This window comes from Manis javanica, chromosome 17 (assembly GCF_040802235.1).
Source record: "Manis javanica isolate MJ-LG chromosome 17, MJ_LKY, whole genome shotgun sequence".
NCBI lineage: Eukaryota > Metazoa > Chordata > Mammalia > Pholidota > Manidae > Manis > Manis javanica.
Genome location: NC_133172.1, coordinates 14,283,165 through 14,308,012, shown reverse-complemented (window position 1 = coordinate 14,308,012; position 24,848 = coordinate 14,283,165). Strand labels below are relative to the sequence as shown.

General features: G+C 52.1%; 3 protein-coding genes across 5 annotated transcripts in view; 2 read left to right on the top strand and 1 right to left on the bottom strand.

Annotated features, from left to right (window-relative positions):
* Nucleotides 1-14,878, top strand: part of SAMD4B (sterile alpha motif domain containing 4B) — a 37,501-nt gene extending 22,623 nt beyond the window's left edge. Inside the window, exons 3-13 of one of the 3 annotated variants that reach the window (XM_037021685.2) lie at nt 1,178-1,648; nt 5,806-6,045; nt 6,566-6,675; nt 6,832-6,918; nt 7,671-8,007; nt 8,709-8,794; nt 9,290-9,408; nt 9,997-10,195; nt 10,383-10,506; nt 12,404-12,487; nt 14,732-14,878. In XM_037021685.2, coding sequence (XP_036877580.1) covers nt 1,178-1,648; nt 5,806-6,045; nt 6,566-6,675; nt 6,832-6,918; nt 7,671-8,007; nt 8,709-8,794; nt 9,290-9,408; nt 9,997-10,195; nt 10,383-10,506; nt 12,404-12,487; nt 14,732-14,817 — 1,943 coding nt within the window. In that variant the 3' untranslated portion in view covers nt 14,818-14,878. Of the gene's footprint in view, nt 1-1,177; nt 1,649-5,805; nt 6,046-6,565; nt 6,676-6,831; nt 6,919-7,670; nt 8,008-8,708; nt 8,795-9,289; nt 9,409-9,996; nt 10,196-10,382; nt 10,507-12,403; nt 12,488-12,692 lie in introns of all 3 variants that reach the window. The other 2 variants (XM_017656399.3, XM_037021686.2) reach the window with 2 other exon arrangements.
* Nucleotides 14,879-15,025: 147 nt separating this feature from the next.
* PAF1 (PAF1 homolog, Paf1/RNA polymerase II complex component) lies at nt 15,026-19,860 on the bottom strand. Its single transcript, XM_017656400.3, has 14 exons — nt 19,436-19,860; nt 18,795-18,824; nt 18,620-18,712; nt 18,185-18,306; nt 18,023-18,089; nt 17,842-17,943; nt 17,658-17,763; nt 17,501-17,569; nt 17,315-17,418; nt 17,115-17,231; nt 16,894-17,022; nt 15,866-15,971; nt 15,664-15,754; nt 15,026-15,585 (listed from the first exon to the last, which is right to left on the bottom strand). The coding sequence occupies exons 1-14, from the start codon at nt 19,480-19,482 to the stop codon at nt 15,170-15,172; spliced, it is 1,599 nt and encodes a 532-aa protein (XP_017511889.1). The 5' UTR covers nt 19,483-19,860; the 3' UTR covers nt 15,026-15,169.
* A 151-nt stretch (nt 19,861-20,011) lies between these two features.
* On the top strand, nt 20,012-23,264 carry MED29 (mediator complex subunit 29). The gene is made up of 4 exons (XM_017656402.3): nt 20,012-20,284; nt 20,837-20,895; nt 21,185-21,269; nt 22,947-23,264. The coding sequence occupies exons 1-4, from the start codon at nt 20,069-20,071 to the stop codon at nt 23,187-23,189; spliced, it is 603 nt and encodes a 200-aa protein (XP_017511891.1). The 5' UTR covers nt 20,012-20,068; the 3' UTR covers nt 23,190-23,264.
* The last annotated feature ends 1,584 nt before the right edge of the window (nt 23,265-24,848 follow it).

The window sequence follows — 24,848 nt, the reverse complement described above, 5'->3', positions numbered from 1 at the left end:
GCTCATTTAATTGTATATATTAATGATACCAAAAAAAATGGCTTTTAATATCAGCAGAAGAAATGATGTCTTATTCAATAAGTGGATATTGATTTAAAAAAGAGAGAGAGAGAGAAACCTGGCTCATCTCCACACACCAGCCTTAGGCCCTCAGACCATGGGATGGGAAGGACATGTCACCAGATTACCATGGCATGTAGTGGGCAGGGGAGACTTCCCACGGGAGGGTAGGTTTAGGCAGTCTATAAAAGACATAGAATTTGGTTAGGAGGAAGAAGACTGTGGTAGGCTAAAGCCCTGGATCTCATCTCAGTGTAGAAGCTTACATGAAGAGGGCCCCAGGAAAGAAGGGGGTATCCTGAGCTAAGTCATTCTGTAGTAGGAGGTGGGGAGTGCCTTGGAAATGAAAGTGTTGTTGGGCTAGGAGTTCTTAAACTTGAGTCTCTTTGTGCTGATTACCATTGTAAGCTCCTGGTCTGGTACATGACATTCTGGTGGACTTTAGGAAGATAAATCCATCTGGGTGTATGGGACTGATTGAAGGAGAAGATCTAGAGGCACAGAGACCAGATAAAAGATAATAGCAAGCATTTATTTAATATATTTATATATATGCATATATTTAATATATGCCAGGCCACTTTCCTTTCTTTATTAGCTCATTGAATCTCAAAGCAACACTGCAAATTGGATGCTGTAATTATCTCCAAAATTTTCCAGGTGAGGAAATGTCCATGAGGTTTAAGGTGACTTGCCCAAGGTCCAGATAGTAAAGTTGGGAAGTCCAGACCATCTAATTCCAGAACCCAAGCTTTTAATCACTACATTATATTTTTTCCACAGTTAGTAAGTAGGCTGTTTTGATAGGGGAAAAAGAGGTAGAGACCATGAAGATAAAGGGTAGGGATACAGCAGGAGGAGCTCAGATTCCAGAGTAGCTGGTTTGGCTGATCGGGAGCCACAGCAGGTTTTTGAGAGTAGGAGTGATAGAACCAGGAACAACTACTCTGGAAGCAGTGAGTATGTTTGATCTCACTATATGAAGGGCATGTTGAGAGTCATGAGAAGAAAAAGGAGAGGAGACTGAAGCTGAGGGAGTAGGCCATATGCAGCTCTCCTGAGTTTATAGGAGTCCCCCACCCCAGGTCCCCTGACATTCCTTTTGTCCCCTCTGCAGCCATCGTCAGCCAGTGGCAGCAGGAATCCAAAGAGAAGGTGGTGTCCCTACTGCTGTCCCACCTGCCCCTGCTTCAGCCAGGCAACACAGAGGCCAAGTCAGAGTACATGAGGCTGCTGCAGAAAGTGTTAGCCTACTCAATTGAGAGCAATGCCTTCATTGAGGAGAGCCGTCAACTGCTCTCCTATGCCCTCATCCACCCAGCCACCACATTGGAAGACCGCAATGCGCTTGCCCTCTGGCTGAGCCACCTGGAAGAGCGGCTGGCTAGTGGCTTCCGCACCCGGCCTGAGCCCACCTACCACTCACGCCAGGGCTCAGATGAGTGGGGGGGTCCTGCAGAGCTGGGCCCTGGGGAAGCAGGGCCAGGCTGGCAGGACAAGCCACCCCGGGAAAATGGACATGTGCCCTTCCACCCATCCAGCTCAGTCCCACCAGCTATCAACAGTATTGGGAGCAACGCAAATCCAGGTGAGCTGTTGAGGGTGGTGTGGGCGCCCAGGAGGCCATGCCTATTTGAAAAGGGTCAGACTTGGCTCTGTCTCTACTTGTTCTATGTTGCTGAGCAAGTCATAATTTCTCTGGTCCTCAACTTTATGAAGCATTGCAGAGGTTATGAACTGGCATTCCCAGAGCTGTATCTGACCTGCAGACATATTTTATTAAGCCCAAACCCAGTAAAACTTTGGGTTTGTTTGTGTTTTTATGGTAATGTAAGGAATCAGGAACCTTGCCCTAAAAATCTAGATTTCAGCTTCTCTTAAAAAGTCAAAAAATCAACTCAAGGCCTGTATTCCTAGTAACAAGTAAGATGAAGTTGAGTATTGTCCACCCACCTAGCACATGTGTCCCAGTTGGGCTCTACCCTTACTACCCTACTTTGGTCTTGTCCAATACCTGCCTGGCCTCTGAAGGCATTGAGTTAATGACCATAATCTGAAGTCCCACCTCAGATATTCTAGATTTTTTTATCTGACCTTAGTTTAAAGTGTTATGTCTGAGAAGTCTGTGTAAGCCTATTCATATAAGATGTAACTGATGGCATTGGTAATAGTAGGTAACTTTGGTGAGCATTGATGATATTGGGTATTATAAGCACTTTTCAAACATGATCCTATTTAATCCTCATCACAACCATATCATTACCCCCATTCTACAGAGGAAGACACTGAGACTCAAGACATAAAGTCATATATTCAGAGCCACACAGAACAAATTCTAATTTCAGAGCCTGCCTCTGACCACTGGCCATCCTCCACCCAAGTTGTTTCAAAAGGGCTCTCTTAGTAAGTGCCCTGGACGCTGGGGTGAGCAGGAGGAGCTGGTATTTCTGAGTTTTTGAAATGTTAGTTGGTATGAACAGGATAAAGGAGAGTGGCATTTCCAAAGCTTGGTGAGGTGACATGACCTTACTCAAGGCAGAGGTTTCCAAGATTTAACCTCAGCATGATTGGTCCCCCCTGGCTGGCACTGGTTAAAGCAGGCCAGGAGAGAGTGCCAGTGAAATGTCTTACATGCCATTGGGTGGAGTGAACCCTGGGTTTCTGGTGCCCAGCTATGGCACCTGGTACGCATCAGTTACCCCCTGAGCCTCTTTCTTCCCCAGTTAAATATGGATGTCCTGGTCACCTGCCTCCCTCCTAGTTGCTGGTGAGAATCAGGGAAGGTGGAGGGGTAGGAGGGCATTTCCAGGATCTCTATCAATCCAGGGTGTATTGGACCTTGTTTTACAGTCTCAAAGCATCACAGTTTCTGGGTCCAGGTTGGGAGAATATATTAATAATGGCTATTCTATACTGAGTGTTTAATCTTTACCAAGAGCTGTTCTGAGAACTTTATACATATAAACTCATTGGCTGAGTCACAGAAAAGTCACTTGCCCAAGGTGGTGTAACCAGAATTTAAATCCAGGCAGCCTAGCTCCACAGCCCGTACCCTTGCCTACTGTGCTGCACTGCCTCCACCTGAAAGTGACCTCATCAAGCAGGGGGGTCACCTATGCAGGTGCCCATACATCTCTTCCTCTCCTCAATGGGGGCAGCAGCAATTAAATATTAAAGAACCAAGCTAGAACAATGTTGGATTGGGGGTTTGACCCAGAAGAGAGAAAGGAATTGGGCATTCCCAGTAGAGGGCACAGGGTGAATTGAAGGCATACAGGTCCGGCTGGGATAGAGAGGTGCAAGGATTTAAATGCATAATAGCAGTAGCAGAAATTATGTTACCATGTGCCTATTCCTGTGCCAAGGGCTTTACATGGAAATGAAGGCAGAGAGGGCAAATGATGCAACTTGCCCAGGATGATATAATTAATAAGTGGCAGAGCCAGGATTTAAACTCAGGTCTGTCTTGACTTCCAGATCTCAGTATGTTGGGGCCACACTCTTGAGGGCCTTGAAGGATAGGATGAAGTTTTGCAATGTCAGGCAGTTGAGGGCAACAGGAAGCCATTAAAGTTGTTTTGAGTTGGAAGCAAAGATTGGCCTGTAAGGACAGGCAGGGTGGATTTGAGGTACTGCCAGTGACAGACCAGAGTTTCTTGGAGAGAGTGAGGCCCTGGATCTCTGACCGGCATTTCTGTTTTTATAGTTCTTATGCTGTGGCCAGCCTCCACCCCAATGCAGGGCCAAGCAGGGCTCCTCAGGAACTGCATGATCATTCCAATCAGGATAATTTCCTGCCTTCTCAGCCTTGCCTCCTCCTTTCTTCGCTGAGAAGGGAGGGTGGGGGAGGCCAGAGGTACCGAGACAGGCAGAAAAAGCCCCAGATCCCCCCGTGTCCAAAGTGTGCCATCTTCTGGGAGTCCAGAGGCTTGGAAGGAGCCCTGAGCAGAAAACCCCAGAGGTCATGGGCAGAGGAGTAGAAGCAGGCCTAAACGGGGTGGGCTGATACACTGCCCTTGCCCGCAGGTGACCTCCTGGCTAGGAGCATGGATATTGTCACAAATGAGGGAAGGTGCTTTGGGGCCTGTACCAAGCTGGTTGTTCTCCTGGGCCGGGTGTCAGTAGAGCACTGGCAGGAATCCCAGCCTTTCTATCAGAACCAAGGCTGTGGTTCTGTCCCTGCCTCCCAACTCCATGTGGGAACTAGCACAAGGGCTTCTGTTCCCTGGGCCTCAGTGTTCTCACCTACCCAGGCTGAGGCTTCTTAGTTTTGTTTTCTTTGCTTTTTCTTTGACTTGGGGTTACCTGTATCAAATTCAGAGGCCCCATTAGCATCGTTAAGACCATAGGTGCCTGCCTTTTGGCTTTTGTGAAATCTGAGGGCTCTTGTTTATCATGCCTTGTTCCTGAGCCTGGGAATACAGAAATGATTGGGCAGGGCTGTCATCCAGAGACCATTGCAAGAAGCAGGCTAATGAAGGAGGCGCAAAGCCCAGGGAACAGAGAGGAAAGAGTCGCACAAGAGGAAACACTTGAGCAAGGAATAAAACCTGAAGTAGATGGCAGGTAATGGTGGAAGAGCAATGAGCTAGGCAGAGGAAGTAGCACGTGTAAAGGTCTGGAAGCCTGTGGGAACCTTCCCTATTCTGAGAATCGTTAAAATTAAGTTGGATCCTTCTTCCTACCTCAGGAGTGGGATAGATGGAGAGAGTGAAATTCCCTGTGAAAAAGGGTCTGGATTCACCCTGAGCCACTGGGCCTCATGGGTAGCTGATTTTGGCTTAGTACAAGAAAAAAATCTTTGGGAGGTGGTAAGACCCAATGACAGGGATGTTGAAGAAGCAGCTTATGTACATCATGTACTTTATAAGTACTGGGAAGCAACTCCTCTGTGTCAAGCCCCACTGTAACTACTGAGGATATAATGATGTCTAAGACAGCACAAGTTTCTGCTGTCACAGATCTTCACTTGTAGCAGGGGTGTATAGTTAATAAGCAAGTAAACTGGTAACTAGGTAAGATCATTTCAAGTACTGTGAGAAAGATAAGCCAGAGTAATATGATAAACCAGGATTGGTGGGGGGCAGAACTCAGGGAAGGCCTCAGAATAGATGATGCTTGCTAGAGATGAGATCTGAGGGAACCAAACTGCTAAGATCAGGAGGACAAGAAGAAAGAGCAAGCGCAGAAGTCCTCAGGCTAGATAGGCTTAAGAGTTCTAGGAACAAGTGGGGGTAGATGAGGAGGCAAAGGCTAGAAAGGCCTCACCCCATAGTGAGATATTGGAAATGAGAGGTCAGAGGTGAGCAGGGCCCAGGTCCTGCAGGGCCTTGTAGGCGTGTGGAAGAGTGAATTTTATCCTCACTGTGAAGGGAAGTCACAGGTGGGATTTAAGAAGGTACTGACTTGGTCAGATTTGCATTTTTAGAAGAAATGACATGGCTTCTTGTGAGGTCAGTGAACTGTAGGAGGCTATGTCCAGCAAGGGACACCAGTGACTCAGACCAGGGTGCTAGCAGAGGAAGTGGAGAGGTTCCAAGAAGTAGCTGACAGCTTGCTTATGGGTTGGGTATTGGGGGCTGGGGGTGAGGGAGAGAACAGTATCTGATAGGTCCCTTAAGACCCCAAGGTCCATTCCCCTTTTTGGATTCTGAGGCTGTGCTCCCACCATGGTACTGATGGGGCATGGGCTCCTGTGGTCAGATCTCCAAACCTGACCTCCTGCCTCTCTTCCCCTCTGGCCAGGCCTCCCCTGCCAAATCCACCCAAGCCCACTGAAGCGCTCCATGTCACTCATCCCCACGAGCCCCCAGGCCCCTGGTGAGTGGCCAAGTCCAGAGGAGCTCGGGGCCCGCGCTGCTTTCACCACGCCCGACCACGCACCCCTCTCGCCTCAGAGCAGTGTGGCCTCCTCTGGCAGTGAGCAGACAGAGGAGCAAGGCTCCAGCCGGAACACTTTCCAGGAGGACGGCAGTGGCATGAAAGGTACAGCAGCATGGGGCTTCTGAGAGAGGCTTCCGTGGAGCTTAGAGGACAGAAAGGAGAGGGTAGCTTCCACTCTACCAGCTATCCTGTCCCCCAGCCCCCCACCCAGGTGGAGAAAGGTCTAAGGGGAGTAGACAGCCCTTGCCTTAGGACTCAAGACTGAGAAGAGACCCCCACTGGTCCCAGTTTAATTGCAGGAGAAGACTCTGCCCTCAGACACCCCAGTCTTAGAAGCCAGGACACAGTGGTAGCTGATGACTTTTAGAGCTATCAGTGAGCTCATCTTGTTAAACATCCCAGCTGAGCAGATTTGGATACCCTGATCAAGGAAGGCCACCTGCAAGGGTCTGGCTGGGCAGAAGTAGTAGCTTACAGACCCTTGGCTTCCCCCTACCTCTCCCAATTTTCTGCACCTTTTAAGGTTGCCTGTGGTTTATGCCTGGTTACTCCCCACAACCAACCCTCTGCCTGGTCACAAGGGCCAGACTCCTGATCTCATATCCTTCCTCCTTTTCCACAGATGTGCCCTCATGGCTTAAGAGCCTCCGCTTGCACAAGTATGCAGCCCTCTTCTCACAAATGAGCTATGAGGAGATGATGACACTGACCGAGCAGCACCTGGAGTCTCAGGTAAAGCCAAGGGTAACATCAGGAAGGTATTGGGGGCAGACATTTGACATTACGCACGCAGCCAGCCCTCCTCTGTCTCTTTGGTTCTTGTTGGGGCACCCAAGGTACCTCAGCCTCCCATTTCCAGTTTCCTGTCCCCTTCTGCCTCTACCACAGAATGTCACCAAAGGTGCCCGCCACAAGATAGCCCTAAGCATCCAGAAGCTGCGTGAGAGACAGAGCGTTCTCAAGTCCCTGGAGAAGGTGAGGTCCTGGTATCCCCATCTCCAAGGCCAGATGACTGCCCAGTGGTTCCAGTAGATTGAGGGCTCTGGGCTGGCCTTGCTGCCTGGGTGGCCTCCCCTCAGGGCTCCCCAGCCTTTAGGTCTGACCTCCAGTGGCCCCAGGCCTAGGGAGCCAGTCTCTGGGGACCAAGTGCTAGTTGGACCACTGGTCTCACTTGCCTCTGGCTAGGAAGCTCCCCTCCCTGTCTGTCCTGGTCTGTGTCTCTAGACTCTGTTGACTCAACCCCTTTTCTCCCCTTTTTGCTTTTCTGTTTCTGACTGGTCTTTCTGGTAGAGCAGAGTATCTTCCTGTGCGCATGATCTCTCTTTCCCTTTTGTTGTTCTCACGCAAGCTCTCCTTCCAGGTCTGCCCCAGTTTGCGTTCCTTTTGCCCTTTCTTTGCCACTCGGCTTCTGAGCCACACCCCCATCAGTTTCTTGGTCTGAATCTGGTTCCTTTCTTGGTAGGACCCTGAGGCCTCAGCACAAAACCACCTTCTCCAAGTTCCATGGGACTCCACCTTTAAGGGGGGTGAGGAAGGAATGTTCGTGTAGCAGTGTGTCTATATACCTATGTATATATGGGCTTGCTGTGCCCGTGTCTGCCTTCTCTAGGTACTGCAAGCCAAGGTCCCACCAGCTTTCTCCCAAGTCCTGTCTGATCCCATCTGTATGGTCATTCTGCATAGCTGTGGTGGTCAGCATGTGACCCCAGCTGTGTCTTCCCTCGTAGGATGTGCTGGAAGGTGGGAATCTGAGGAACGCTTTGCAGGAGCTGCAGCAGATCATCATTACCCCCATCAAGGCCTACTGTGTCCTCCAGGCCACTGTGGCTGCTGCCTCCGCCCCTGCTGCCAAGGACGGGGGCCGGAGGGAGCCACCACTGCCAGGTGCTGAGCCTCCCCTGGCTCACTCCGGCACAGACAAGGGCACTGAGTCCAAGGACTCTCCAGCTGCAGAGAGCTACCCACCTCCACCAGCTCCGGCTCCCACTGATGGCAGTGAGCCAGCTCCGGCTCCTGTTGCCGATGGAGACATCCCCAGCCAGTTTACACGGGTGATGGGCAAAGGTGAGACCATCCAAGGCCCAGTAGGAAGTTCTGGGACTGGGAGCCAAGTGAACCCAGTCGTCAGGGATCAAATCCAAGTTAAATGGTGGGAGGAGAGCTTTTTAAAGTACCCTGGTACCTAGAGCACTACAGGGAGTGGCTGAGACTAAGGGCGGCAGGGCCTCTGCCCCAGGTGTGTCCAGGCTGATGGCAGGAGATAACCCTTACCCTCTGAGCAGAAGGTAATATAGTGTGTCACTAGAAACTGTACATACAGGGTGAACAGATAAGGCAAATCCACTGGTTCCCTCAGGGGACTAAAGTCCATAGGATGGATGAGTATGGTGAGGTACAGAATGAGCTCAGCCTTCCCTAAGGCAGCATGGCATAGCAGACTTTACACTTGGATCTAAAACCTTTTAGCTGTGTGACCTCAGGCAAGTGACTTAAACTTTCTGAGCCTCAGTGTCCTCAGGCTAAAAATGCCCACACTGATGAAATTATTACAAGAGTTAAAAAGAGAAAAGGTATCACTAACCACCTATCTGCCTTATGCCAGGCACTATTGTGGGAGCTTTACCATCATCAGAAGCTAGGTTCCCTGTTTGGCACACAGGTGGTGCTCATCCAGGCTGTTTCCTGTCCCTTCCTTTGTGCTACTCCGCTGGAGCGTGGCAGAGGGCATGCTGAGCTCATCTCCCACCCTTTCCCATGCCCAACAGTGTGCACCCAACTGCTGGTGTCCCGACCGGACGAGGAGAACATCACCAGTTACCTCCAGCTCATCGAAAAGTGCCTGACTCATGAGGTGAGGCCTTCTCCATGGTCCCCAGGAACTGCCTCATCGCTCTCAAGATCAACACTCCTTGGGCAGCCAGCAGGCCCCGCCTGGCTCACCCCATACACCTCTCTAGCCCTCATCTCCCCAGCACTGGGTTCAGTGGATGCCCTGAGCTCTCTTTCCCAGAGCCTTACTGCATATTCTTGCTCTGGGAAACAGGTCCCCTTCCCTCCCGCTGGCCTATCAGTCGGTTCAAATGTCATACCTCAGGGGCACCCTCACTGGCCCCCGCAACAGATCAGGTCTCGTGCCTCCTGTGCTTCTCCCTCACGCACTCATCACAGTTAGCATTGCGTATGTATCTTCTCCCCGACTACACTTTAAGCTCCATGCATACAGGTCACCTCCATGTCCCATCATTGCCTGGCCCAGAGCAGGCAGTCGCTAAATATTTGAGCAAATGAATGGAAGGCAGATCTCAAAGAAGCACACACACACCCTGCTTCACTCTCCTAATTCTAGGCTTTCACGGAGACGCAGAAGAAACGGCTGCTGTCTTGGAAACAGCAAGTGCTGAAGCTCCTCCGGACCTTCCCACGCAAGGCCGCACTAGAGATGCAGAACTACCGACAGCAGAAAGGGTAGGTAGGCGGCCAGGCCTCAGGGACCTCCCCTCCCTGGGCCCTTGTTGGTTGACAGATAGTGCTTAGTGGGTGATTGTATTCTGGGTTGGGAATCCAGTTTTACTCACTGAATCATTAGATGACCTTATTAAATCACCCTGTGAAGACTTCCCCAGAAGAAAATCAGGGTGTTCTTACTGCTAGAACAGGATGCTGAGCTGACAAAACCAGCACATATCCTGGTAGCAGGCCCCTTGGCTGTCCCTTGTTCTCCTCACCTGTGAGCAGAGGGCTCTGAAGTCCCCTCTCATCCCAAACAAGAAACAGAAATACAGAAATAACTTGAGAATTGAAGTTAAGAGGACCACTATAAGTGGATGTCAACAAATCTGTACACTTCCCATCTCTACCCAAAGAGTGCCCTTGTGGCAAGATGATATAGAATGTATAATTCAAGAACTTAGAATCCTTGCTCTGCAAGTTTGTACTCTGTCCTACCCGTGGGATTGTGTGTGTGTGGAGGTGGGGGTTGGGGCTAAGCAGTCAGGAAGGGGTAGACAGATGGGCCCCATCCACCTAAACTGACACCTGCCTTCTCTCTCACAGCTGGGCTTTTGGCTCCAATTCACTCCCCATAGCTGGCTCTGTGGGGATGGGGATGGCCCGGCGGACCCAGCGGCAGTTCCCAATGCCTCCCCGGGCCCTCCCGCCTGGCAGGATGGGCCTTCTGAGCCCCTCAGGCATTGGGGGCATCTCCCAACGACATGCCCTCACCAGCCCCAGCCTTGGGGGCCAGGGCCGACAGGTGAGCAGACTGGAAGCAGAGGGCCTGGATCATCTGGAGTATCGGGAGTTGGGGTGGTGGTGCCTGGGGAGGTCCGTATCTTTGCATCTGGGCCCAGCTTAGACAGGAGAGGCTCCTTTGCAGGCTCCAAAGGCCTGGACCTCTTCCTCCTAACCCACTGCTTTCTCTCTTCCCATGCCCTCTGCAGAACTTGTGGTTCGCCAACCCTGGAGGCAGTAACAGCATGCCCAGTCAGAGCCGCAGCTCCGTTCAGCGCACCCATTCGCTCCCAGTCCACTCATCGCCCCAGGCCATTCTCATGTTCCCTCCAGGTAAGGCACTCCCACCCTTGGGGACTCTGCCTCCACAACACCTTAGTTGCCCTTTCTTTTCCCTTCTGGGTTTCATGACCACTATCCCTTCTTAGCTGCTTGAGTACCTCTCCCCGTACTTCCTGCCACTTTGCACCCATCTCTCCACATCATCGGTTTTCTTCTACTCATCCCCCTGCCCTGTTTCAGTTTTCTCTCTCACACCCTGCCTTCCCCCTCTCTCTTCCTATCTATCCCTCTTGCTTGCCCGCTCTGTCTTCTCTCATCCCTTACTCCCACCCCTGCATCTCCACATCTCTCCCTCCCACCATGTCAGGCTCTTCTTAGTGTCCGTCTTGGTCTGTGTCATCGTCTCTTTAGAGGATCATTAAATACTCAGTGCAGAAGGGGTGAGGGAGATGAGATAGTCAAAATATGGAGGTTTCTGTGGAGGGGAGTCTATCTGTCAGTCCACTGGCATTCTTTCAAAAGCCAGGTAACCAGGCAGGAACCGGTAGACTTTAGCTCTTGGATCAGGTTCTGCACTAAAGGGTGGTTGAGATGAGAGGACAGTTTTCTCTGTCCTTACAGACCAGCCTGGAGAAGGGTGATGAGAATGAGGGCCAAGTGGGCAAAGGAAGGTTAGTGAGGCTCTCGTGCTGCCTTCCTCAGCGAGCAGGGTGTGCTGGGCCTGCTGCTGGGCACTGAGGCTGCAGAGGCAGTCAAGGCTGGTCTGGAAGGGGCTGCCTTTGGAGAGGTCTTAGCTTTGCAAGTGACCCTAACCTCTTCCTGTCATAAACTGCCAAATCAGTAGGGATTCTTAATTTATGAGATTATGTGGACTGCCATCTGTTGAAGGCAGGGACCCTGTCCATTGTGTTCATTCTCGCACAGGTCTTGGCTCGTGGTAGGCACCTATAATTGATGTTAGCTGACTGGATGGATGAACTGCATGAGAAAAAAAGGTGGAGGAGTTCGTTCTACTAGCATGCTCTGTGCTGGGCTGTGTGTCCCACAGCTTTCCTGCACTGTCAAATCCAGTCTTCCAGCTGCACTGATTAGGGCACTGATGTTATTCCTGTCTTATCCATCATGAATCATTCAGGTGACTTCCTCGAGGTCTAAGAAACTTTTGTTAAGCAGACACATAGGTGGTCTCACATGTCCTGAGCTCAGGGTTAAGAGGGAAGATCATGAGAGGTAAGGCTTGGGGTGCGAACAGGAGCTAAATCCAGGTAAAAAGCTTAGACTTTCTCCTGATTGCAGTGAGGAACCAGGGAAGGGTTTTAAGCACTGTGGGGTGGTGTCAGGTCTGCCCAGGGAGATGGGCGGGTTGTATCCCAGACACCAGAACAGGAGGCCCTTTTAAGAGGCAGTTTGAGGACAAGCCCCATGGCTACTGTCCTTATTTGCCCCACCTGCCAGGCCTCCCCAGAAACAAGTCCAGGTAGGGACGGGAAGGGTTCTCATTAAGCTTCTGCACCAAGTACAGAGCGGGCCATCAATCAGGGAGCATGGAGCTGCCCAGTGCCTGGGGCAGATGCCCAGATTGTGCCTGAGGCAGTGTGTAGTATGTTTCCAGAATAGTCACAGCCTGTGTGCAGTCTCCAGGAAGCTCCTTCAGCTTCATATCCCTTCCTCTGTCTGTAGGTCAGGCTTTCTCCATGTTGCCAAGCCTCTTCCCTCGCCATTGTTGCTTCTACCTGCTTTGTGACACACCCAGGCCTGTGCCTGTCCATCTCTACTTGGTCATACTTTCCATCCCAATGTGTGTGTCTCTTGCCTCTCCTTCCCTCCCTTACCCTCTCGTCCCTTTCAGCCTCTTCCCTGTGCCAGCCCATCTGGTCTTTTTATCTTCCTTATGTATTCTCCATCCCAGTCTAGTCCTCACCACCTCTGTCCTTCTCTCCTCCACCAGATTGCCCAGTTCCTGGGCCTGACCTGGAGATCAATCCCACTCTGGAGTCTCTGTGTTTGAGCATGACAGAACACGCCTTGGGTGGTGAGCATTTCCTCTTTCCCTGACCCAGCTCCCACCTACCCAGCAGCGTCTGCACCTCTGAACTGAGCAACTCAGAGCATCCTTGAGGGGTCCTTAGGGGAGGCCGGACTTCAGGGAGGGCCTGACTGGGATGACAAGCTACCCAAGCACCTTGTCTTGGGCTTCCGTCAGCTCCTGATCTTCCTCCCTTCCTTTCTTACCACAGATGGGACAGACAAAACCTCCACCATCTGACGGGACCCACAGCCCAGCGCACCCATAGGCTCCCTGGGCGGCGGGCGGGGGCCAACCCCCAACAGGCTTCTCCGCGACAGTGAGAGGGTGGGCTGGCTCAGCTATACATTCTAATATTTTTCTACTCTCTCACCCTTTTAACTTTTGTTTAACATTGGCACATGCCTTTCTCACTCCCAGGCCCATGGAGGGATCTCTGCTGAGGCCCAGGGAGGTAGAGGCAGCCAGGATAAAGGGAGCAGGGACTGGCTAGCCTGCCTGCTCCCTCCTTCCCTCCCTCATCCCCACCTGGCCCCATCTCTCCCTGGCCACACCGCTGGCCACCTGCCCCTCCCAAGGGAGCAGCCTTCCCGCCATCTGTGGGCCCTGCTCAGAACCATCTGACATTTGGGGAGAGACAAGCAGGGTAAATAACCTGCTCTCCTGAATGTTATTTGAGAGGAGCTGAGAAGAAGGTGGTGGTGGGTAAGGAGAGCAGCCGCTCTTTTTCCTCGCCATCTTCCTTCCTATTCCTATCATTCCCTGAGGACAGGAGTCACCCTCCTCTCACCTCCTTTTCCCCATTTATCAGAGGTTCTCTACAATTAATTTCTTAGGCCTATTTAAGATACATATTTATATAGTTCTTAACGGTTTTTCTTTCTCATCATTCCCTCTCATTTTTGGAATCCCCAGGCCTCCCTCTGAGCCAAGAAGGTGGTAGGGGGAGCCTGAATTTTATGAGGGGAGAGGGCAGAGCCCCCTCCTCCAGACTCCCTAGCCCTCCCCAGCTCCCCCGAGCCCTGGCTCCGCAGATGCAGAGGTTGAAGGTGGGAGCCAGGGCAGCCTGTGAGGTCAGAAAGTCTGTTGCCTTAACGTCCCCTTCCCCCACACATCCTCCACTCCCAGGTCTAGTCGCCAGAAGACTTGGGGGTAAGGAATAGGGAAAGGGGATTGTTTGGTTTTGGGTTTCTTCCCCCCACCCACTTTTCTTTCAACCTTCCCCTACCGCAGCGCCTGCCCCGCCCTCCCAATTCTGTCATGACCTCACTTAAGTGGAACACTATATCATAACCGAGATTCGTCCCAACCACAAGAGTGATACAGACCCTCTGGTCTCTGTTTCTACTGAGGGGTTGTGCTGGGGCCCAAGTGGAGGGAAGGAATTGGGGGTTCAGGTTGTGTGGGGGGGAGCCAGGGTTCCCTATTCCAGCCCCCTCTTCCCCTCAACACACCACCACCACCACACTGGGACATTCTCGAGCTTTTCACACCGAAAAGGAAAAAAAATGTTATTTTTAGATACATTTTATGAATAACTTTTGTTATGAATATGGCTGGTAACCATTGTGTATGTTATTAAAGATACAAAATGTTGGGAAAAAAAAAACCAAAAAAAATTTTAAGACCACCGCCCTCCCTGCACTCTCACCCCATTCCTGACCTTCTTGCCCTTACCCTCCTGGTCTAGACTCCCTCAACTCTGAGTGCAGAAAAGGGGAGGAAGCCAGGGGATGGGGTGGCCCTGGGGACCTGCTCCAGGTCCCCACCTCCTCTCCCAGTGCCGGGCTGGGTGGGGTGTCAGGTTTATTTATGTACCTCTTGCACACTCATCAACCTATGCAAGTCCCCCACCCCGGCCCCTTCATGTTTCTGTGCCTTTGCTCATTCCCCTCAAGCTCCCAGGGCTTCTCCAGTCTCCCTCCCACTACTGGGAAGTGGGATGGACAGAGGCTACCTTGTTTGGAATCAGCAGGGTGTCCCTCTTGATGGATCCTCACCTCCTCCCAGCCAGTTCCAGCTTGTTCACTACCCATCAGGGTGAGCTGGCTCTGCCTGACACTGGGAGGTGATGAGGGACAACCCAGACACAAGGGGAGGCAAGAGCCGCTCCCTTCCCCCCACCTGACAGCAGTGTGCAGGGCGCAGGCGGCCCCACTCTGATGGGCAGGACCCTAACCCTCTCCTGCTCCAGCCTCTCCCCAGCTCCCGGTCCCTTCGCCATGATTTCACCCTCCTTTCTATCCACAGCCCCACTGGCAGAATCAGCTTTGAGTAACTGTACAGTTTTTCTTGCTGTTGGAGAAGACTTATTTGTTGGAGTTTCACTTGTTTAATGGTCTGGGCTTATTTTGGAAAAAAAAGAAAAAGAAAAAGAAAAAAAAAAACCAAAAAGGATTCTGACCTTTGTTATGCTATATTTCATGGAAAACCTAGTAGCTGTGTCTCTGGCCTTAAGCTGGGGCCACTGAGCACTTGGGGTAGGTGTTGGGTTGGGAGAAGGGAGGTTTTGGCAGAATAAGACCACAGGGCCTAGCAGGGAAGTAAAGAGAAGTTGGCTTTATTAACAGCAAAGGTTTGGAGGAGGGAAGGGAAACAAACAAATCAAAGGGCTCACAAATAGACCACTCAAAAAGTGCCTTCCTGTGCATACCAATCCTGGCTGCACCAGCCCAAAGGCCTTGGACCTCAGTCACTGTCGCTGTCGGCTTCGCTGGAATCAGAAGCTGCGGCTTCACTGCCATCCTCTTGGGCTGAGTGCTCACTGCCACTGGGGAAGGGACTGGCACTACGGCTCCGGCTCTGGCTGCGGCTCCTCTGGCCACCTCCTTCACTGCCACTGTCTGAGTCATTGTCACTGACACGGGCCCGGCCTCTGTCCTCCTCATCAGAGTCAGCATCGTCCTCCGAATCTGCATCACTGCCGAAGATCTCCTCTTTGTCCCTGGCTGCCCGGGCCTCATCCTCACTGCTCTCGTCCTCGCCACTGCCGCTCTTGTCGCTTGCCTCTTCCCTGTCAGCCTCTTCTCGTTCACTCTCACTGCCTGAGCGCTCGTCCTCACTGCCTTCCTTCTCACTGCTGCTGCCCTTCTCTCGTTCCTCATCTGTAAGGGAATGGGGAGAAGTGAGACCCAGTTTCCCATCCTCCCAGGGCTTCCAGGGCTTGACTTGTCCACCTTTACCTGAGCCCCCAGCTTCTTTCTCTTCTGTCTCCATCTCCTCTTCCTCTTCCTCCTCGGGTTCGTGGTTCTCCAGCTGGGCCTTACGTGCCTCCTGGAACCAGCAAAGTTGAGGGTAAGGAGGGTGTAGTTCTACTGGGCCGCTGTCCCTCTTTACCCACCACCACCCTCCCCATGGCTGCCCTGGGCCAGTCATGTTTGTTACCTGGGCTTCTAATTCCTTCTCATTCATATCCCGGTGTTTAACCACAAGCAGAGCATTGGTACCCGACTGAACCCCAGCCTTGGCCCGGCGCTTACTCAGGCGGACCCTGTAGTGGGCAAGTGGCAGGGGAGGGGTATGGAAGGTGTGGTTAAAGATGCCCAGGGGGAGAGCTGGTCTCTCTTGGTTCTTCCTCACCAATACTTGGTTCAGAAGAGACCAGAATAAATACAGATTGAATAGAGAAAACTAAACTCAGGTGTTGGAGGCAGGAGAGGAGAAGGATGATAGCTCCAAGATACCAGGTTGGTTGTCCTGCACTTTATAAAATGTGTGTACATATACATACACATGCATCTACAGACACATATATAAATAGATTTTAATATGAATTAGTTGCTAACACTTAATCTAGATTTCTGGCTTTTGCAAAGTATGAATCTATAGTCATTTGCAGGCTAGGTTGCAGTGCCCCTTGGAGGTTGCCAAGAGCTCTATGTCACCCAGACCCCACCAGCCCACTGTGTCTTTACATTTCCTGCCTGGCTTAGGGGACCAGAATTTGTGCTGTCTGCTTTAAATAGAAATTCAAGGTCACACTTTCGCAACCCTTAACCAAGTACTCTGGCAAAGGAGTAAACTTTTTGCCAGTAGGGGAAAGTTTTGGGGGTCACATTTGTGAACTTAGGTATACAGTGTTTCATTTAATTTTATGCATTACTCCATGCTTTGGCTATGGCTATGTTTTCTGTCTTATGAAGTCTCTTCTTAGTATGAGGGGAAACTTGGCTGTCTGACCTACACAAATGCTCTAAACAGCTCCAAAGTGTTATATAAAGATTCTTCCTGGGTTCTCATGTTAGAACCAGGTCCACCCCATGTGTGTGAGCAGGTTACTGCTGTTTTTGCTCCCAAATGTACGTAACAAATCCTTACATACAGTTGACTTCCAAGATGGTTCTCATATACCCCAGGATCTTGCTTCTAAAGCACAGGCCCAGGCTAATCTGAGGTAGGAATGTGCTGGGTACCTGGTCTCCAGTTCATTGTAGTAAACCCCATCACCCTCTCGGAAGATGAAGAAGTAGTTTTCCTCATAGCCCTTGCTAGCCTTGTTCTTCACATTCCAGTTGTACTCCCGAGCAATCTTATAGTCATACCTAAGGAGAAGAACAGGGTCAGCCCAGTTTCTTTCCTATAAGTAAGAAAAGGAGGGACTTCTCAATCTAAAACCTAATCCCAACCCACGCACACATCATCTGGAGCATAGTCCATCTCCTCCTCCTGGTCCCGTTTTCGTTTCTTTAATGTCTCTTCCACAGGCAGGAAGTAGGCCACAAACTGGTTCCCTTCCTCATCCATCATACCTCTGGTTGGGGGAAGAAGACGAACAGTGAAGAGCAAGGACAACGTCGTATTGAGCAGGCCAGGGTGGGCAACAGGGCCAGTTACCTGATCATGGCCTGAGACATCATCTCCAATGCAGCTGCACCACTTGTGTCCTTGGGGGCAGGGTCTGAGTCAAAGATTACCTGAGCACATGGGTTGATCCACATCTGGGGGATGGAGGGCACTGGGGTTAGATTGGGAAGGGCAGAGATGGCAGGCTATCCCCTCTGCCTCTGCCCTGCATCTGACCTTAAAGTCTGGGAAGACAGGCATGACCTCCACAGGTGTCACTCGGGGCTTGCTGTAATGCTGAGAGATCTGGCCGGGGCAAAAATGGGGTGAGGAGGAGGAAAAGCTCTGGAGCCACACTGTTGGCTGCTTCCCTCTATCCCAGTCCTTCAATTACCGATTTTTGCGCATCCTCAAAAGTCTTCTCAATGGCTGTGATCTGGCTATCCCTGTCTTTGTATATTTCTTCCTCTGTAAACTGCTGTTTCACAGAAACCCCAATCCTAGGAGTGGAGAGAAAGGGCTTTAGGGGCCATTGAATACACCTGAGACCTCTACCTGCCCTCCTATCCACAACTTACTTGACCTCAGGCTTCTCATTGGAGATGCCATAACGGTTGAACTCAGTGGAGATGTACTCTGTCTTCCTCATCCACGGCACCACCTTTGCATGCTGCTGGGATCTGAGGTAGAGGATCAGGCACCTTAGGACCCCAACACCCTCCTCCCATCAGAGCTAGTCCCCACTCAGCACCCCCTCACCTCTTGGAGCTGGTGGGAGCTTGAATCTCTTCTTCCAAAAGCTTCTCATCAGCTGGATCTAGGAGTACTGGAGGAGAGCAAGAGGGCAGGAGGACCATGAGGGAGGCCCAGGCCTGGCCTTTGCTGGCCTACAGCTGGCCCTCCCTGCTGCCCCCCACACACCATTGGGATCGATGCGGTAGGTGTCAGGGTTGATGAGGTCGATGGTGACCCCCAGGTCTGGCTCAGTCAGGAGGTCATGTTTGTGCTGTTTTTCCAAGGAAGTTGCCTTGTACTGGACGAACCTGGGTGTGAAAACATGCCCATTATGGTTTCCTGATTCTAGCTTTATCACTCACATCCCTGCTTCCCAGAGGCTAAGCTTCTCTAGAGAGGAACTCGGAGTGTCCCCCATATTGGAAACAAGGCTGGCTCTCCTCCAGTGGGAAGAGACTCAGACACTGCTTCATTCACTAACAGATATTTATGGAGCACCTACTGTTATGTGCTAGGTACTGTTCTAGGCCCCTGAGAAGAGAGGAGTCAACGAGAAGTGGTCCTTGTCCTCAAGAAACTCATTCTTAAGTGAATTGTTTTCCCATTCCCCATCTGTCTCACCTGTTCTGGTCGAAGGGATAGGTGATGAACTTGGGGTCAAAAGGGATGTCAGGAAGGCTATTGCAGTACTTGACTCGGCAGACCACTCCAGACCTGGGAACACAGTAGCTCAAAACCGGGCCCCTGCTGCCAGCCCCGACTCGCCCACCCATCCTGGAAAAATAGTGGGGCTCACCTCTCAGGTAGAGTCCGGTGGGAATTGGGCCTGGTGGGTAAAAGAGAAACAATGATAGAAAGATGGAGAGAAAAAAAAAAAGAAAGATGGAGAGGATGACAGGAGAGTGAAGAGAGCTTTTTCAAGCTTTTAAAGGACGGAGGGGGAGGGGGTGACAAATGCTAATCCCTTTGGGTAGGGGTGCTCCAAGTGCTTTAATGGAGAAAGTGAAGTATTCCAATTCCTTTTAAAGAAAGTGTTCCTAAATGTTTTAACGAATGAAGCCAAGTGCTCATTCCTTTTTGTAGGGGATGTCTTCTCGAGTGCTTAAAGAACCACTTGATTGTTTTGGGGAAAAGGGGTCTCCAAATGCTTGGAGGAATAAGCTCAATATACTTTCTGGGTAAAGTCTCCAAGAGCTTAATCCCTAAACTCCACGGCAAGGGAGAACGGACAACATCGGGTCCCTGTGAAGAACCAGCCCGACTTCGTGAAAGGCGAGAGCTCCGTGACGCCACGGCATTTGGGGCGAGGTTTGGCGTCAGAAGCAGGGCTGGGGGACTGGAGACGTTGCAGGCAGACACCCGCGCCCAACTCCCCACCTCGCCAAAACCTGGACAGACGTAGGAGAGAGTAGTACAGCCACGCTGCGTGGCGCCTACCTGTGGCCATCCTCCCGCTGGGCCTGGGTCTGAATGGTGGGCGCCATGGCGACGGGGCGACGGCAGCCCTAACGGCTCGTTGCCGAGTCGCGAGATGTGAAGGGGCGTGCCGGCTTTGGCGGACGCCTAATCAGAGGCAAGGCTCGGGTTGGCGCCGCTCTCCACCGGGATAGGGTCGGAATGAGGTGCGCTGGTGAGAGGAGTTCCAGCGGAGACTCAGGTAAACGCGCAGGCAGCGCCACGGACGGACTCGCAGCTCTTGCTCCACCACCGGCCGCCAAGACGCTGAGGACCAGACAGGTCGCTTCAGAGGCCCCGAGGCCTTCTGGGAAATAGAGTCCGGATTGGATCCGCTCCCGGACTGGCGAGCGGCTGGATAAGGGGCGGGACGGGAGTGGAAACTCCACTTGTGATTGGTGGTTCCGTATCAGCCTGCAAGTCGGATTTGAGAGTCAAGTGTTGGGACTCTTTCCTCCCATTGGTTGAACTGTTGGGGAGGAGAATTTGAGAGTCAACTGTTGGGAGTCTTTCCTCCCATTGGTCGAACTGTTGGGAAGGCGGGGCTAATTAGCAAATAGGGCCTAGAGAAGAAGACGCTCATGTGACGCACATCTGGCGCGCTGAGCGAGGAAAATGTCCGCGTCTCAGCAGCAGGCGTCGACGGCCTCCTCTGCAGCTGGCGTGTCGGTCGCCGTTTCGGCTGGTGGGCCTGGTCCCCCGCAGCAGCCGCAAGCCCCGGCACAGCTGGTGGGCCCCGCGCAGAGCGGGCTCTTGCAGCAGCAGCAGCAGGACTTCGACCCCGTGCAGCGCTACAAGATGCTCATCCCGCAGCTGAAGGAGAGTCTACAGGTGAGGCCAGGAGCTGCGAGAAAGCCCGCAGGGTTTGGCTCTCCCATTCCAGGGGCTCAGACGGAGGGGCTGTTTGAACAGGGAGAGAGCAACCGGAGCGTTAAGCGGGAGAGAGGAGTGAGACTGGTCCTGTGGAGGCCAAGCGCTCCGCGGATTGACAGTCTGAGGTGGGATCGGTGCGGAAGTTGAGCCCGGGAATGGTCAGAACTCGAGTGGGAGGGAGTTTAAAGAAGATGCCAGGCTTTGGTGGTTAAGGCTTGAAGGAAGGACTTTGCTTGTATAGCGTTTTTGACCGTGATTGGTGGGTGAGGAAGGACCGTAAGCTATGCCCTGGAGGTTACTGGCAAGGACCCAGGTGAGAGTGGGCCTCTGGAAAAATACTTTCAGGTTATTGATACACAGGTTTGGAAGCGGGAGTTGGGGAGTAACGGGAGGATAGACGCCAATAGAAGAGGAGGCCTGAGACTGGATGAATCTTAAGGAAAAGTGTAGACCTACCAACAGTGTCCATCTAACGTTTCTCCAACTAATGCTTTTTTTTTTTTTAACTAGACCTTGATGAAGGTTGCAGCCCAGAACTTGATTCAAAACACTAACATTGACAACGGACAGTGAGTGTAGTCGTTTTTCCCTGGGATGGTCTCCTGTCTTCACCCAAATCTTAGAAACTCATCCCCTGAACCCTAGCCACCCACCTCCCTTTCCTCCTATTTTCAAGCCCAGCTCCCTAACACCTGGCCTTGCTCTTCTTGTGTCTCCTATTAGGAAAAGTCTTATAGGCCCCATCTGGAGACTTCTGGGCCTATACCCGGTTTCCTAATGGATTCTTGGTTAGGTAGACACTATGTTCTAGGGATTGGAAATTCATGTCCAGTCACCTTCCCTTTTTTTGGGCTGCAGAAAGAGCAGCGATGGACCCATACAGCGCTTTGACAAGTGTCTGGAGGAGTTTTATGCACTCTGTGACCAGCTGGAACTTTGCCTGGTAAGGGGCCTCCTAGCCATTGGGTGACCCCAACCCTGCCCCAGTGCCCAGGCCTTCAGGAGCCCTCACTCAAGTCAATTGACACACACTCACTTGGCACCTCCTGCAGGCCAGACCTGTGCTTCAAGTGATGCTGGGAACACAGTGTTGCCCTCACAGAGCTTCCAGTTCAGTGGGGCGACATACATCCCCAAATAGGGACAGCTTAAAAGTGGTCAGGGCTGTGAAAGGGGAAAGCATAGGCAGAGGGGTTAGGATTAAAATGAGGGAAGTTTAGGGGATTGTGGAGGCCCAGAGAAGCCATCTGGCCCTAGGGTGGGGTAGGGAGAGAGGAGGGGCTCAGGGAAGGCTACTGTGGAAACCGCACAACTAAGCCAAGGATGGAACAAAAATGGAAGAGGAGAAGGAGTTGCCAGTTGGGTGAGTGGCTAAGAGCATGGACTCTCAAATCAGATGGACCACCTCTACCTCTGAGCTTTGGGTTCCTCCTTTGGAAAAGCGTTTTTGGGAAAAACAGCAAGATCATGCACATACTTAACATGGTACAAGGTTCATGGCAAGTGTTGTCTGTATTGTTTTCCTCAGTATTTTGAATTGGGTTTTGGAAGAAAAGTCAGAATTTGAGAAATCTTGTTGTGGTAGAAGGGTGTTCCCACTAGAAGGAACAGCTTCTGCATTAAGTTCCTTTTAAGAATGCCATGAAATTTAGTTTGGCCAAGGGGTAGTAGACACTGGGGCGTGTTGAATTTTGAATATAGCTCTGGGAGCACTGGGAAGCCTTGGGAGATTCAAGCAGGGAAGAAAGTAGACCCATTTCTTTTGTTAGAAATAGGCCTCTGGCTACTAAATGAGGGATAGATAGGTCAGAGGGGTTGAGACTGGGGGCTGGAAGCCATGGCAGGATTCAGTGGGCTAGGCTCGACCAGGGCAGGGTCCTGAGGAAGTGGAAAATGGCAGATGGAAGAAATACTCAGAAGGCTTTCTGTGTATAGGCCCTGGGGCTGTCTGAGGGGGAATCTCCAGGATGAAGCTCAGGACTCTACTGGGAACGGAAGGGCCATCCCTGAGACAGGGATGCAGGAAGAAGAGCAGTTCAGTGGGGAAGGTTTGAGAGCTCTGGAATTTCAAGGGTGGCAGGGGACACAGATGTGGTGTCACAGTGCACAGGTGGAAACTGAGTGGTGTGTGTGGGTGAGAGCCTGATGGGGCATGAGAATGAGAGGCAGAGTCTGGACCTGGGAATTGGCACATTTAAGGCATGGGTAGAGCAAGAAGTATCTAGAAGGAGCATCCAAAAAAATAGGAAAACCAGGAGCAGGTGCCAGAGAAGCCACTGCCACAGCCAAGCATGGGGTTAGGACGGTCGCAATAGTAGGTCACATTCATTAGTTAGCACTTAAGTGATGTGCTGGGACCTGTGCTGTGTCTCCCACACTGTTCTCACCTTATGAGATAACAGAGGTAGTTATTAAACCCATTTTCCAAAGGAGGAAACAGGCTCAGAGAGGAGCAGCTCATGTGAGGTCACCCAGCAAGTGACTGGCAGGGCCAGGCTCTGACCCCAATACCCTTGAGAGTCCAGAGGCCAAGCAAGCTACTCCAGGCTGGCCCCGGGGTGGGGTTGGGAGTGCCCAGTGTGAGACTGATGCTGTACCTTGCCTGCCTGCCTGTCCACAGCGCCTGGCACACGAGTGCCTGTCACAAAGCTGTGACAGTGCCAAGCACTCTCCAACGCTGGTGCCCACAGCCACCAAGCCAGATGCCGTGCAGCCTGACAGCCTGCCCTACCCGCAGTACCTGGCCGTCATCAAAGCCCAGATAGCCTGTGCCAAGGACATTCACACTGCCCTGCTAGACTGTGCGAACAAGGTCACAGGCAAGACGCCTGCACCGCCTACCGGCCCTGGGAGTACCCTGTGAGCCTGAGCCAGCAGCGCTGGGACCTGCAGGCTGTGGACAGAGGGGACTGGGAGGGAATGAAAAGTCTCAAAGCTGCCTTGTCTCTGACTTTTCTTCCTTCCTGAGCACTGCAGCTGGAGCCAGCAGGGGGCAGCAGGGAGTGCAGGGTGTGGCCTGGGCTGCACAGGCTACCTGCCCTCCTCCCCAGCAGGATGGCCTTTGGACTGTGCCTGTTGATGACTTCTTCCAGGGGCTCTCCCCGCATCTGGCCTGGGTGTGGAGCGCTGACTGCACCCCTCTACTTCAGTCCTTCCTTGATAGTGGCCATGTTGGGAGTAGTGTCTGCTCCTCTTTCTAGCTGTTGCTGTACATGTCTCTACTGCATGCATCTTTCGTCTCTCCCTTGGTCGCTTTTTGTCCCTGTCTCTCTCTGTCTGTCTTGTGTCTCCCTGTCTCTGACACTCTCTCCTAGTCCTCCTTTGGTGTCTTCTGCCCCCAACTCCTAACTGGAAATTTGTCTATAAAGGGGGCCAGATTCTAGGAACCAGAACCCCTGGGTTACTTGGAACTAAAGGAAAGAGCTTTATTTCCAGGGGCCACAGCCAAGCCCAGGGATCCCCAACACCTCCCATGTCAGCTCAGCCCCCAGGGTCCTTGGCCCAGGAAAGGGGAAGTGGATGGGGTCTAGGCCCTGACCTCAACATGCCTGGTCTGGGAGCAGCTCACACCCCCACCCGAACCCGGGGCCTGCGTCAGCAGCACTCAAACCAGAGGCATTGTGCAATCCATAGTAAAGCCTGGCTCAGCTGGATGCCTGGGTCCTTGTATTTTTAGCCCCAAAGGAGAAGTGAAAAGGCCCAGGCCCCAGCACGGGTGAATCATCAGCCCTGGGGAAGAACCCAGGCGCCTGGGCCCCAGCTCCGGGAAGCAGGCCTTGGGGAGGGGGCTTTGGGGAGGGAGTGCCCCACCAGGCTCCCCACTTCCCCGAGAGCACCCTTCAGGGAGCTCAGCCATGGCCTTCAGGCCTGGGCAAGTGCAGGGCGGAGTTACCAGCCCATGCCCAGCTTTTGGGGTGTAAAAAGCTCAAGTGACTCAGCCTGATTGCAGGACTGCCCCACCTAACACCTTCTGTGCCCTGGTTCCCATGTCACTGCCCAGAGGCCTTCTATGCAGACCCTACATCTGTAAGGAAACCCCGAGACTGTGGAGACCTGTCATTCACCAAGAGCCTAAGTCCCAGCACTGGAGTCCAGGGAAATGGCCAGCCGTATGTGTGTACATGGCTGTGTATACCCGGGAAGGTCATCCCCTTCTCCCTGGAGTGTCAGCACCGAGGGCAGGCCCTTAGGAAGGGCAGCGCATCTCTGGAGCAGTAGCTAATGCCGCTGTCCGCAGCAGCAGTATGTCTTCTGGGAAGCCACAGCTATGCCCTTCTGCTGACTGAATCAGCCCCCAACCTGACTTTCCCAAATCTAGGATTCACAAATCCCAGCTGCAAAATACTTTCACAGCAACATGTAAATGAGTATTTGCTGGGATGGTAGGTGTATCCAAGTTGACACATAAAACTGACCATCATAATCTAGTCTTTGTCATCTTGGCACCCATACACATCTCCTTAACCATATTTAATCTCCCAATAAATACAAGAGTAAAGTTGTATCTCTAACTAACGTGATG